A 15,055-nucleotide genomic window follows, 5' to 3' on the forward strand; every position below is an offset into this window, starting at 1 on the left:
GACAGATTTGGCGGAAATTAATAAAGCATCTGCAAAACAATTGTACCGGTTAATCGACTGCCCATATAATGGCAACACCATGGGTTTCAAATCTCAGATTCAGGTCCTGTGTTGTATGTCCCCTCACCTTCCCTACACTCTACTTCAGTGGATTTCAAACGTTTTCTGCCCAAGGCACACCAATGCACAAGTAAAATTGTGCATTGTGGAAATAAAAAACAAAAATAAAGTGTAATAATAATAATAATAATTGAAATGTTAAATGTTCCCCTATAATGACATGCCCAAAGATTTTTTTAATATAGACTTACTGACATGGTAAATTAAAGAAATAATAAATGTGTATACTGTAAATTATATTGTTGTATTACAATAATAATGTGTACACCGCGACTTGTCCTTCAGCTCTGGCCCAGGGGAGCAGAGAGGCTACGAACACGTGACTGCAGGGCTTTTCCAACGTTTACTGGCTTGGATGTACGGAAGGTCCAAGTACAGTAAAGTCTCCAAAACAGGGAAGGACTCTCCAGCTGCGAGGACAGGATTGGTGTGCTTAACACTAAAGTTCCCCTAAGAACAACGTTCTTGAAACGAGAGCCATCAAAGAACGCCTGTGTAGGAGCAGGAAAAAGATGTCTCTCCGTGTTTCTAACCTTTCATGTGTCTGCATCAAACATCTGCATGGAGCACAACGCACACAATACCGGATGAACTTCTGAAACATCAAGGGAACATAGAAGAATCGAGCCTCCTTGTCCCGTTGTATTTTGTCAGCAGAGAGGAAGGAGTCGCACCTGCTGTAAAAACACTGATGGGCAAGAGGGGGGGCCTTTTTCCAAGATGTCAACAATAGAAGATGGCTGCAACCAATGAGAGAGGAAGACAGAGAGAACTGAGAAGGATAAACAGACAGAGAGAGAGAGAGAGAGAGAAAGAGAGAGAAGAGGGAAACAGAGGGAGACAGAAAGAGAGAGAGAGAGAGAGAGAGAGAGAGAGAGAGAGAGAGAGAGAGAGAGAGAGAGAGAGAGAGAAAGAGAGATGGTTTGCCGAGTTCTTAATTGGTGTCGGAGTGCTAGGCCACACAAGAGACTGAAAACTGGCTTCTTGGACTCACGCCTCTGCCACAAAGCTAGCAATGTGTGTGTGCGCACATGAGAGAAAGAGAGAGTGAAAGAGACTGAAAGAAAAGCAAGAAATAAGAGAGAGAGAGAGAGAGAGAGAGAGAGAGAGAGAGAGAGAGAGAGAGAGAGAGAGAGAGAGAGAGAGAGAGAGAGAGAGAGAGAGAGAGAGAAGAGAAGAGTGAATGTGAGAGTAGAGAAAGAGAGAAAGGGGAGAGAGGTTATGTGGGAAATAGAGAGAAGGTTGGGGGGGGTGAACACTTCACACAACCTCACCTTTGGACTTCATTAAAAACTTGGCCTGGAGTTTTCACACTCGACAACACACTTCACCTCCCCTACCAGCAGCAACACCCTCCAGCCTGGCCCCGGCCCCAGCTCCATCCCTGCTTGTCTAAGCCGGTTGCCTCTTGCTAGGTGCACTGTGCTTTCACACCAGTGTAGAGCAGAGGGAGGGAGGGGGGGGGGGATGCAAGGTTGCATGTAAAAGGCAAAACTGTCAACTCGATTCCCGCAGAGACCCTCGCGCCTACTCCTGCTTCCATAGCACGCACCCAACATGCCACAAAACACAAACAAGACACGTGTGTGTGTGTGTGTGTGTGTGTGTGTGTGTGTGTGTGTGTGTGTGTGTGTGTGTGTGTGTGTGTGTGTGTGTGTGTGTGTGTGTGTGTGTGTGTGTGTGTGTGTGTATACATTAAGGCAGGCAGTCTTCCCTGTGTTTTTTTTTGTTTGTTTTTTTGGGGGGGTGGGGGGTGGCAGTCAGACAGCGGGTGGGTGGGGTGAGGTAGGCGGGGTGCTGCAGAGTGCTGCCGTGCACGAGGAGGCTGTTTTGACAGTTCTCATGGCAGTAAATGCCAAAGCGTCTCCACTCAGGCAGGATGCGCGTGTGTTAGCAGGGGGAACTGAAGGATCCCATTATACTGAACCACTCAACCCTCAGTCTCTCCTCTGCCTCGCCCTCCCCCCGGCCCACCCACACACAGTTTGATAGGCCTTCACCTTCCTTTGGTGAACAACTGCAATCTGCTGATCGCTGCTGGCAACAAAAAAAAATCTGAAAACATCCAAACACCAGACAGTCTTTGGGCTGCGGATCACTTCGAGATGACTGATTGGGCTGAGGCCCTTGTGTCTCCAACACGAACTGTCAAGACGCAACATTAAGAACGTACAAAGAAAAACACACAGGACAGCAAACCAAATGGTAATCAGAATGTCAAGCGTCTAAGCAATATAATGATAAAGCACAACCGAGTGTCAGTGCCTACGCAGCACACAGCCACACTCCAAAACTTGTCATTCACGGCTTTGGAGTAAGCAACAAATATATCTGCAAGCCTTCATAACTGTTCAAAAATATCTGCAGATGCATGATTCATGACCTCGTTCTAAACTATTTGCAGCACTGAGAACTGACGGTTAACCACTTACAAACCTATACAATTAGTTGCGTAAATGTACTTTCTTACTTTCATCGTATTGAGTGCATATAGTAAAACTGAACATTTCAGAAGGAAGAACTTTTCAGAAGGTCAACATTTCTGTATAATAAATATTTTTTTGTTTGGTCTTAAGATACTTTTTAGATACTTTTCCTTTTTCTTTTTCCACAATGTGCCATAATCATCAAGATCAAAAAGCTTGAAATATTTTACTTTCCGTGTAATGAATCTAGAATATATGAAAGTTTCACCTTTTGAATTACATTACGGAAATAAATGAACTTTTCCACAATGTTCAGATTTTTGGGATTGCACCTGTATTATATGTCCAAACCAAGATGCTGTAAACAGCGGTGCAGCATGTGTGTCCATGCATATAGTAGCATTTGAAAAAGTTGCAAAACACCTGCCAATTAGAACAAATTTTACATCATAGCACGCTAAAGAGACAGCCTTTTGTTAATGGGGTTGGGATTTATCTTTCAGGTGCAAAAATATACAACGATACTGAGTATGAATTGATTGTTTGAATAAACATTTTAATCAAAAGTCCAATTGTTCTTCAAAGTTAAAAACCTAGTAGTAGTAGGTGGAAACGTGTATTTCTCCAACAGTAGCCCTCTCTCTCACTTTGGTTATGGGCGATCCTATCCATTTGCTTCCAATCACAAGACTTGAACCAACACAACAGGTTTCCACTCAGGCATCAATCACGGGGCAAATCCAAATTCAATAACTTCTATCTACTCTCTAAGCGACTGAAACGGAAAAGAGTACTTATAGTTTGGAGATGCAGCCATTAAGCCTAATTAAACACCAGCTTTAATTGTCTTTTTTTATGTTTTATAAAAATAAATAAATCAGTCTTGAAAGACAAACCCAAGCAACAGTAACTCTATTGATGGAGAAATAGAAGAAGAAACAGACTACACCACTGATAGGGACATGCTGTGAAGAAGTATGTGGTTTGAGAAATAAAAAGCGGAAAATCAAACTCCTTCGAATTTTGCCTTAACTTCCTGGTATCCAACATTAAACATTGAGGCACACACATACTGACATAGCTCTTAAAACAACATTTAGAGGAGCGCAGGTAATTGCCCCTGAGGACAATCGCCATAATGGTTTAGTAGGTTAAAAATAAACCCTGGCACTCTGTTCCTTTCACTTTTCCGAGGTGCCGGGAAATCAGGCAACCGCAGCTGAGCTCCGTGATGGAAGGCTGCTTGTTTGCCGATTCCACACCAGTGTTCCTCCAAATATGGAGCCAGATGCAAACATAATGCCACATGATTGGAGGCAAAGGTAGGCCAACATTTGCATAAAACGCTATTATTGGGCGCTTGGCTTAACACAAAGCAAACACCTAAGGGCTGTGTTCTCGCTGCTGCTGAGAACTGCCTGATTTAATGCCCCCATTCATCTAGAGCTGGAGCAGGAGCCAGGAAACAGCATTAGGCCCCAGGCCCCACGGCCTGGGCCAGAATGCTCTGTGCACTGAGGTTGAGTGAGTGAGTGAGTGAGTGAGTGAATGAGAGAGTGAATGAGAGAGTGAATGAGAGAGTGTGTGTGTGTGTGTGTGTGTGTGTGTGTGTGTGTGTGTGTGTGTGTGTGTGTGTGTGTGTGTGTGTGTGTGTGTGTGTGTGTGTGTGTGTGTGTGTGTGTGTGTGTGTGTGTGTACATGTGGACAGACAGAGGGAGGGAGAGAGAGAGAGAAAGTGACTGTGTCATTTCTCCTCCAGTGATAGTCCAGTCTGGACAGAGTGGGGGAAAACTTCTTCATTTCCATTAGCTGGACAAGTGGCTCCATGGCCACCTGCCACCCTTGCAGGCACTCTCTCATGTACCACTCTAAGGGCTACATGATGGCAGCTTCTCTCTCTTACACACACAGATACACACACGTATGTATGCGTTGCGCACACGGAGATGCACATGCATTCACACACACACACACACGCACACGCACGCACGCACGCACACACACACACACACACACACACACACACACACACACACACACACACACACACACACACACACACACACACACACACACACACACACACACACACACACACACACACACACACACACACACACACACACACAGTAGCCGAGTGCAAGGTAAATGTCTATATTGGGAAATGGACAACACATAAAAAACGCAGTCGAGTTCCTGACCGCTGCTGTACAAAGTGAGTCAGAATAAACCTAGGGGACTTGACCATTTGCCCTCATGGAACAATTCATAAATTATACATATCCTGGCTGCCCAGCCCCCTGCAAAGCTGTTCGCTCTTCCTTAAATCCTGTTGCTGCCAGCTTCTTTGACAAGATACATTTCCCACTCAGGGCTAGAAACAAATAGAACTTGCTTTCTGCACTAATGAGCCTGCCCTTAAGAACCAGGTCCAAAAGACAACTGCAGGTACTGTTTAACCTTCAACAATTCTCCACAGTGTCATTGCTCTGCACTTTCCCGAGAACAGCTACTTTATACTGTAGTTCCCAGGCGCAGAGATTGGCTGTCTGTTACACCCCCACCCCCACACACAAACACAAACATGCACTCTCACACACACACACACACACACACACACACACACACACACACACACACACACACACACACACACACACACACACACACACACACACACACACACACACACACACACACACACACACACACACACACACGCGCACACCCCTTTATAGTTGTGGATGTCCTTGAGTCAAATTCATGTTTATTCAAATAATGAATGCAGGGGCGATCTTTTCTTCCCCGCCTAGTGCAGCCGACAGAGCAGAAAATATCAAAGCTTTGTCGAGATCTGCCAAATAGCGCAGCATATGCTCGCACACTGACAACACATGCACAGGAGAGGGATGGGAAGGCCTTTGGTATTTTCAGACTTCCAGACTAATGACACTGTCACCAACTGTGCACCCGAAAACTGCCAGTGCGGACCTTAACAAGCACGTTTTGAAAGAGAAGTGGGAGAGATACTATCAGGAAAACATATTCCTCGCTGGTACTCAATTATACAGCGATACCCAACCTTAAGAGAGCATGTGCTTTGGCTTTTAGCCGTAGCAGCCCTGCCAATTCACTGTTTGAAATCTGAACTGCCAAGGTAACAATGCCTTTCTTTGTGTGACAAAGCAAGTAAAATTCCACAATCCATTTCGAGTAGAAAACAACTATGCATGATTTACTGCTACGTGGTATGCTCACTCAAGCTGATCAAATTCCATCACATCTCAAAAGTTCCCTGGGTGTTAATGTAGGGCCTAATGGAAAGCATTTTATTTGACAAATAAAAAGTACGAATATTCAGCCCATCTAATCTATTCATCCTTCGAGGTGTTCAGAAAGTAGGCCGTCTCCTCCACAACAAACCAGGTACACGTACAGGCCGACACAGATGCAATACTTTTTGCCTTTATGGAGGAAATGTGAAACCCTGGGGCCTCACCATGACACAGCACAGGAAGTCAACTTACCTTGGGTTGAGCGCGTCTAGGAAAGGCAACTTTAGGGTCAATCTGGTGGATGGATAAAGTAGAGAAAGTTGAAAGAGAAGAGGGGGGCAAGAAAGAATGATGTAGGGATGAGAGAGTGCAAATAAAGAGAAGAGGAGTGGGGGAGAGAGGGAGGGAGGGGAAGGGAGAGAAAGAGAGGAAATCAGACATTAACAAAATTGTAGGATTCTATCTTAACATGTAGGCTGGTTATCTCTTAAATATAACGTTTGAATAAACAGGAAATGCCAGGAAATGTATCAACACTCTCTGTACTCTACTTCTAACATTCTAATACTAATCTGACGAAGAGAATAGACAATACACCCACAATACAGACCAGGTTCTCACAGTCAGCACAAAGAACTACCTTGTATTGATTTGAAGAACATGATATTGATCTATGCCCTCAGGGAGATTTGATGAGGGAGTGCACAAATTATTAAATGCATTCCAGTAGTTAAATATAGATTTCACAGAACATTTATGTATTTATGTGACCAGCTTTGTATACTTTGTGCAATTTAACTTTAAAAAAAAAACGTACTCGTAATAACTTAATGTTATTACATTGTTCTCTCACATCAATTATTCTGTTCTAAATGTATATTTAGCTTAAGATGGCAAGAGCTTTGTGAACGAACGCAAAATTAAATAAATAACTGGGAGATGGAACAGGGGAATTGATTTGCAAGCTATCACGTAATCAGATATTCAAAGAGAAGAGCATTTGGTGTAACAGGGGGGCTCAGTGATCAGGTTTGAGTTTGTGTGTCGTTGGTTACACTCTGTCAATGAGTGTGCGATTTCACTGCTTCTCTGTATAGTTAATCAATGTTCCCATTAAAGATGGTTGATAACATCTAGAGCTACCAGCTATTTACTGTCACCCAATCACAGGGCCATTCCACACAAATTCAAATTAAACCTTTTCATAACGGCGAGGGGGTCAATAAAGCAGCAGTGATTTACAAATTACACTGACAGAGAGCTAATTAACATTTATGTTCTACTTGCTTTTAAGAACTTATTATTGAAACAAAATTGCAGTCGCAGCACTACACAAAGAAAACCCCTGATTGATAGGGAGAAATGCAAGATCCTGCTACTGCATACAATAATTTTCTCAACCATTCACAACGTATTGAATAAGTCTTTCATGCCATTCAAGGCGAAACAATGTGCTGTCCTGGAAAACTGCCTTTCCATTTAAAGGCAAATACAGCTGACCAAAATCATATGGAGCCTTTGTTCACAACTATGGATTTCCAATATTTGGATCATGCAAGATTGCAACCTTGCATGGCTTTAGGTGACTGAAGAGAAGCAGGTACATTCTAGCTGCATCTACAGCGTTAAAGCAGCAAATGTTAATTGGCATACACTATTCTAGCTGAATACAATGAGGCCTAATACAAAAGAAAGTGACGGAACATTTGTAGCGACATCACAGTGATAATTCACTGCTTAGCAGTGAGCTTGCTTTTGTGGGCTGCAGAACGGCAGATTTGCACCTCATCAAATAATGACAAGGGGAAGGACAATGAATTGCTGCCATGTCAAAAGTCAAAACTAACTCCAAAATCTCCTATAGAGAGAAGGAAATTTTTAAGTGCAGTTTAGAAAGGCACTAACAGTAAAGTAATGATGGGTCGGGCCAATAGAGTACCTTTCAATATTTTACTGTAGAAAAGTATGATTTGAGAAATTATTGCAGGTGTGGCGGGGGGGCGGGGGGGGGGGGGGGGGATTTCCAAATGAAAGTTAATTTCCACTGACACACTTCTGAAAATGTATTTAAAAGAAGCTCTAACAAGAGGGAGGTGCATTAAAACAGTGCCTTCATGTGATATTGCCAATGAGGCAGAATGCAGCAGCACTAACATCCACTCCTGTGGAGAAAAAAAGGAAAATAACTATGGTTCCACCTTTTCACTGAAAGGCCACATAACTGCAGGGGTAAAAGACCATTAGTGGAATATTGTGCATGCGTGCGCTACAGCTTTTATTTCATGAGAGCTTGTCACAGTACACAACATAAAATGAAAGATGTTTTTAATATATATATATATATATATATATATATATATATATATATATATATATATATACATATACATATACATATACATATACATATATATATATATACATATACATATACATATATATATATATATACATATATATATATATATATATATACATATATATACATATATATATATACATATATATATATATATATATATATATATATATATATATATATATATATATATATATACATACACACACACACACACACACACACACACACACACACACACACACACACACACACATTATTGTATATAGTTCAAATTAAAAGTGATTAATATGATGGCATGCAGTTGGCAAAAAAAAGAACGGACACTTGTGGAGAATTCAGCGGATATGTCAGAGTGCATTAGCCAGAATAAAAGTGTTTAGTCTGCTACTAGGGACAGCTTCACAAATGGTGTCAGAGGAAATTCGATTGTCAGCATACAGTAATATTCATCTTGAGCCTTCACTTCCTTGATGTCAAGGAGTCCATACAAGGGGAATTTTAAACAGGCACAACAGCATGAGTCACTATTGCACAGACCATGCGGTTATGTAGCCCATGGCTGAGAAATAGCGCATCTGTCTCCAGCAGGGTTCTCTTTTCACTCAATTCAGACGAGAATAATAAGCAGTATCACACACAGCAGTTATTTATACCCAAGTCACCAAACAGCGACTGCCCTGAGGTTTAGGGGTTAACCTCCCAAGGTCACCCACAATACAAAGCAGACATACAATGAAAACTACTATTCACCACTTTCAACAGGGGGCGCCCTTTCGAATAGCAGGTGGCATTTATGTGAGCCTCTCTCTATACTTCCCATCACCCATACAAATTAGAATGCCTCCTTCTATTGTGCCAATGAAATGGAAAACCCTAAGATAATATAAACCACAACCTGTAGGTTAAAGGCCATTGTACTGTATATATCTATTATAATGCATCCACCTCCATCATGTTGCATGGCTTCAACAATGAAGACAAGATTCTCCTGGCAAAGGAGGTAAAAGCCCAACTCCTCTCCATTTCACCTCCCCCCGGTTTTTCCACATCCTGCACCAATCAATACATTGATAAACCTGTAGATCAATATCTGTAACTCCTACTGCCTTAAGCCAATTGTAAATAGCAAACTTAATTATTACAACAGTGTAATAATAATTACAATCAACACATTGTATAGATTGGGGGGGGGGATTATTAATAAGATAGATTTGGCACTAGATGTATCATTGTGGTATGTGTAATGCCTCTACCTATTCTAATAACAATTACACCAAACAATAATAAATGTTGTGCTTATCAGTGCAATTCCTTGCAAGTTCACAACTAGCAATGAAGGAGTGTTTACACTAGGTACATATTCAAGAAGGCAAATAAATAAAATCTAATAATACAATAAACTATTATATTAGCTGACATCTAAGATGAAAAACAAACAGTATCATTGCGTCAATTTAAGATATATTTTCAAGCCGAATCTATGGGGGAGGGTCTATATAAACGTGTGTGCGTGCATGTGTGTATATGTGTTAGTGTATTTCTGTGCGTTCGTGCGTATCCCTGTGTGCCAGCATATACAGGTCTCTGCCTTTCCGGTGAGGTTATTGCTGCTCTTGCTCAGTCCTCTCAGTCAGTGAGGGAGTTAAAACCTTTACCATTATGTTCACAGTCACACACAAGCTGCCGACTCATCTGCACACCATAAATATGACTAAATGCTATTAAACCATGTTAGATGTGAACAACTCATAATCAACCCCACAGCTATTTACATTTCAGTTTTCATTTTAGTACAGCTTCAGAACGTGGTTGTCAGAGGCCTTTAAAAAAAAATCAGACACCGAAGTCGACCCACTTTGTTAAGCAAGCCTTGCACACAGAGAAATTACATAAGTCCCATGTGTACAACTATAAATTATCACACCAGGGAAAGCTCAGCGATAGCTTCTTCTTCCAGCGAACAATATCAAATTTGGTGCCCTACAATATGTTTTCTTTACAATGCGTCTCTGTGTTCCAGCCCTGACCAAATATCAGCAAAACAAGATGCACAATTCCTGAATCACGCTTCATAATATAATCCCCAAAGCTTTTGGCAACTGTCGACTGGTTAACGTAAGACCTCGAGGACGAGGACGTAACAGGGGCAACTTGTCTCCACTCCACAGCCCTTGGAGCAGACTGTCTCAGGTGAGCTGCGAGATATAGCACTGCCAGGACACACTAGGTTGCTGGGCATCTCCTGCCTTCTTAGAGCTGAATCAATTCTTTTATCAGCAAAAGTCCACTGTCGGCACCACCAGGCACTTTCAATAAAATCTAAACAGGGAACCACTGGGGGAAACCAGGAAGAGGCAATAACTCATTTTCAAATGGCTTTTTTCTTTAGTTCTCACCAATAGGTCCCAGAAGCCCGGGAACTAATGCGAGTAGATAACCTCAAAATAATCTTGAAAACAAAACAAAAACACAAGTCACGATAGCTAGTACTGTAAAGGCTGCCTCTCCATTTGAACCTTGAACAAAGTCAAAACACTTAAAAGCCACAACAGCCTTTTACCCACCGCCTCACACAGTAACATACTGAGTGTTAATTTAGAGTGTAAAAATTGAATCTTACAGATACATTTTTTTAACTCTCAGATTAACACTCAGGATTTCAGTGTGCAGAAACAAAAGCCCCGAAAGCCTATATATGTCAAAGCATCACTCTGCCATTATCACTTCCAAAGATAGGAATAACAACTCAAAACACAAATGAGAATGCAATATACTTTTATGTGCAATGAAACCTCACGATTGTCAAGGAAGACTTGAATTAATTAAGCTCCACAATACTATGACTCAAGTCATTTATGACATGCATGTACTGTACATACAGGTTGAGGAAGTATGTGTATATACACTAATATTATTCATTGCAGTGTAAATAATAATAATAATAACAACATGATAAATAATACCCATGCACACACATAAGCGTCTATTTTAGTAAGTGCCATGCACAACCGTGTAACATACGTATAAAGAGAACGCCTGCCAAAAATCTGATTGGACAAGGAGATAAATCAAAGCTTAACACACATATAAAAGTGCATATAAAAGAACATTTATTCATATGATTTACGGTATGACAATTTCATCAATACAACATTTTCAATAACACCACTATTGGTCAAATAGGATTTAGCAATGCCAAAATATGTATCCATCAGCTTATTCTACAAGCTAAGAGAGATGCTTTATTTATTTATTACAGGGGAACAATTGTAGTTTCATCACAGGTACAAACAACTGATCACACAATTTACAAGACCGTCTAAGGGAGAGTTGTGCTGGTGGCCATAGTACATGAACTATATTATGTAATTTGTCCCCAGCAGTAGAGTAAGGGTTAACCATTTGAATGGACTGTGTGCATGTGTGTGTGTGTGTGTGTGTGTGTGTGTGTGTGTGTGTGTGTGTGTGTGTGTGTGTGTGTGTGTGTGTGTGTGTGTGTGTGTGTGTGTGTGTGTGTGTGTGTGTTGGGGGACACACAATCAATAAGCTACTTGGTTCCAATTGCAAGCGGTTTGAGTGACTAAGATAAAAAAAAAATGGTAATGAGGCAAAAAAAACAAACAACAGTCCTGTCAGTAATGCAATGAAACGTTACAATGTCAGTTCATGCAATCATGGCAATTAGAGAAGTATAACAAAAAAAGGAGCAAACATACCGTTTTAGAGTCTAATTCGTGATGTGGCTGTGCTAAGACTTTATCTACACTGGCAGCATCTGCAAATGTGACGAACCCGAAGCCCCTGTGGAGAAAACAACACAGCATTCACAATGTGACCGATGCATTACTGTTTGTGAGTTGCAAAGATCTTCTGATGACGTTTTACTTGCGCTGACCTCACCCTGACCACATTATTGCCCTGACCACATTACTTCCCAGGGTGATTTTGAGCACACACACACACACAGAGTGTAATTTTAGATTTCTTTGGCTATTCAAAAATAGCAGATCTACCATGCTGCACTATGAGCTTGTAGATCTGCTTTTTTTTCTGAAAATGTGTGCAAATCTTTCAATATATATACTTTTTTTTAATGCAAACATTTGTCATTTCAAACACCCTGCTTAAATGACATAATAAATTAAATTAAAAATACACTAGGTTGAAGCCTATTATTACCCGGGAATATTCCCCGAGCTCTAGAAGAGCTCCCTTGGTCAATGTCAAACAGCATTACTCTCTCAAAGCGCTGTGATTCAATCGGTCGTAATAAAAAGCGCAACCCGGGACAAATTCACTTAAACGGCTGCATGATATTGAAATAGCACTCTGAAGGACACACTACACATTCCTGTCCTCGTTATTTCATAATATCATAACAAAAATAAAAAATAAAAAAAACACGTCGGGAGGAGAGGAGGACGGGGTGGTCCTGTTATTTACCTGGAGCGTTTTGTCGTCGGGTCTCTCATCACCATACATTCTCTGATCTCTCCGAATTTACTAAAATAGTCTCTAAGGCTGTCTGCAACATGAACAAGAGGGGAGACAGAGAGAGAGAAGATAGAGATTACGTGTCGATTTATTTATTCCCCATTATTCCTCATTCATTCATCAGGCGGGGAATAATATTATTGCTTGTTGTGAGAAGAACTGAATGTCACAATGTAACATAGTAGGGGTCGAATAGAGGACTTCTAATGATCACAAATCTAAATAACCTTGCGCGCGCACACACGAGCTCGTGTGTGTGCGCGCAAGGTTATTTTGATTTGCGATCATTTGAAGTCACACACACACACACGCACATATACAGTATCCCGCACGCACGCGCGCACGCACGCGCGCACACACACACGTTTAGACCCATGCCATGCACAGCTCCGCTCAGCCCACCACACACACACAGACACACAAGCCCCCCGACCGACCCACAACGCTGCTCCGTCCTTACCTGGTGAAGTTTGCCAGCTCAGGCCACCGATAAACATCTTACTGCAAGAAGAAGAAGGGGAAAACAGAGCAGAAGTCAGTCCAGATGTCAGATGATCGGCCATTTTGACGTGCAGAGGAGCTAACTACTTGGCTATATAGCTGGAGCTAACTACTAAAAGAGAGGAGTGCGAACCGCCGCGGAGGAGGAGGAGGTAGAGAGAGAGAAGCAGCCGAAAGCTGCTTCCTAAAAGCCAGCCAGTGCGAAAAGGGGGGTCGGCCCGCTTGATTCATAATAATCAAACAAAGGTGTAGTTCACTCTACCCGGGTGAAAGGCAGCCTTAAATGTCACTGCTTGTGTGAAGCTTGCACTATTTTACAGAAATGTATTGAAATAAAAACAGCAATAAATCTAAATCCCGAAACGCTGTGCTGTCTGTCCCCTCGTTTTGCATGGTTTCTTACCCCGGGTCGTGTTGCGAATCACTCGGGCTTCCAGATGTGGCTTGTTGGCTCCCGTCTCCCTCCATAATATCTATCTAAACAACCCAACTAAGAGGCAGTGACTACAACACGGATCAAACACACAGGACACACGGCGGACCGCTGGACGAAGAGCCACCGCTACGAGAATGTTAGTCAGTGAGCCGGGAATGCAGCCCTTCACAGTCACACGTGGGATCAGCTCAGCCTGCTGTGGGTCCCTCCCCCCCCCGCCCCCTCCCAGCTAACCAGTCCCATTGACGTCATCAGCCACTGCCCCGCCCACCTCGCCTACAGATGTAAAGTGGTCTTTTTCTTTTTTTTTGTGGGGGGGGGGACAGCTAAGGGACCTATTACATCATCATCAGTAAACTAATGAATTCACTACTAGTATAGTGTAGTATGCTACTAGGCTAGAGCCATTTCATATAACCACTTAAACCCCATATGGGTAAATGAAGTCCCTCAGGGCTCAATACTAGTAATGTCTTTTCTGTTATTGTGGAGTAAACTTTAGCTGAAAATAGCAGATCGACAAGTTCACAACACAATGAGCTTGTGAACTTGTCGATCTGCTATTTTCAAAGCTTTCCCCACAATACCGATGCTGGGGTTTAAGTGGTTAATCTCCTACTGGACCTATTTCTCTGAGCAGCATATAAGGATGTACCACCAGTGAGCCTCTGTTTGTTGACAGTACAAGCTCTTGTGTTGCCTGGAGCGTAAATAACTCCTCGTTATGTTTTTTTTTTGTTGAAATGAAAGCCATTAGATAAGTCATCATCGCCCCACTGGTGTCTTTGAATTCAAATAAGCAAGAATTCCTTCAGCGTTACACACATTTTCTCATGTATTACATAATTCACAGGTGGCAAACAAACTGTTTGAAAAGTAGGCCTATGTGTCACATCTTGGGATAGAATTTCTGGTCTTCTGAAATCAGTGTTTTTAGAGTTGCATGAAAATGCAATTTGTGGTGCCACAGATAGAAAACCCATACATTTTCCCATTGAGATTACTGTAAATATTTATATTAATTATTTTAAGCCTGGAACCAAGCCATCCAGGCTCCTGGTGAATCATGAATCATAAAACATTTGATTCTGTGTCAAAAAAATATTTGAAAATCGCAAAAACAAAAAAAGGTATTTATTAGATATAGTATATAATATAATTAAATATTCAAATATTTTTGGACACAGAATCAAATGACTGGGTGGCTTGGCTGCAGGCAAAAATATTTGATATAAATATTTTCGGAAATGAATGTGTTTTCCATCTGTGGCACCACAAAATGGCCGCCACTGCTATGCCCTCTGGAGTCAAATATGTATTTCAAGTCAAATAGATATCAATGATTACTTTGACTAGTCATTGCAAATGCTTGCCCACTTACCTATAACTCTGCATGTCAATAGTGTCATTCAAAATGTGATAATCCAGCACATAAAAATAG

The 15,055-nt window shown here is 41.6% G+C and overlaps 1 protein-coding gene across 13 annotated transcripts in view; it reads right to left on the reverse strand.

The window, feature by feature from the left end:
- Positions 1 to 13,753, reverse strand: part of LOC311050998 (RNA-binding protein Musashi homolog 2) — a 309,794-nt gene extending 296,041 nt beyond the window's left edge. For all 13 annotated transcript variants that reach the window (XM_084065314.1, XM_084065321.1, XM_084065320.1 and 10 more), the window contains exons 1-5: positions 13,582 to 13,753; positions 13,138 to 13,178; positions 12,627 to 12,708; positions 11,900 to 11,984; positions 6,074 to 6,115 (exon numbers count right to left, since the gene is read on the reverse strand). In XM_084065314.1, the coding sequence (XP_083921440.1) occupies positions 6,074 to 6,115; positions 11,900 to 11,984; positions 12,627 to 12,708; positions 13,138 to 13,178; positions 13,582 to 13,646 (315 nt within the window). In that variant the 5' untranslated portion in view covers positions 13,647 to 13,753. The remainder of the gene's footprint in view (positions 1 to 6,073; positions 6,116 to 11,899; positions 11,985 to 12,626; positions 12,709 to 13,137; positions 13,179 to 13,581) is intronic.
- Positions 13,754 to 15,055: the final 1,302 nt, after the last annotated feature.

This window comes from Gymnoscopelus microlampas (genome assembly GCF_963454915.1).
Source record: "Gymnoscopelus microlampas genome assembly, chromosome: 8".
Taxonomy (NCBI): Eukaryota; Metazoa; Chordata; class Actinopteri; order Myctophiformes; family Myctophidae; genus Gymnoscopelus; species Gymnoscopelus microlampas.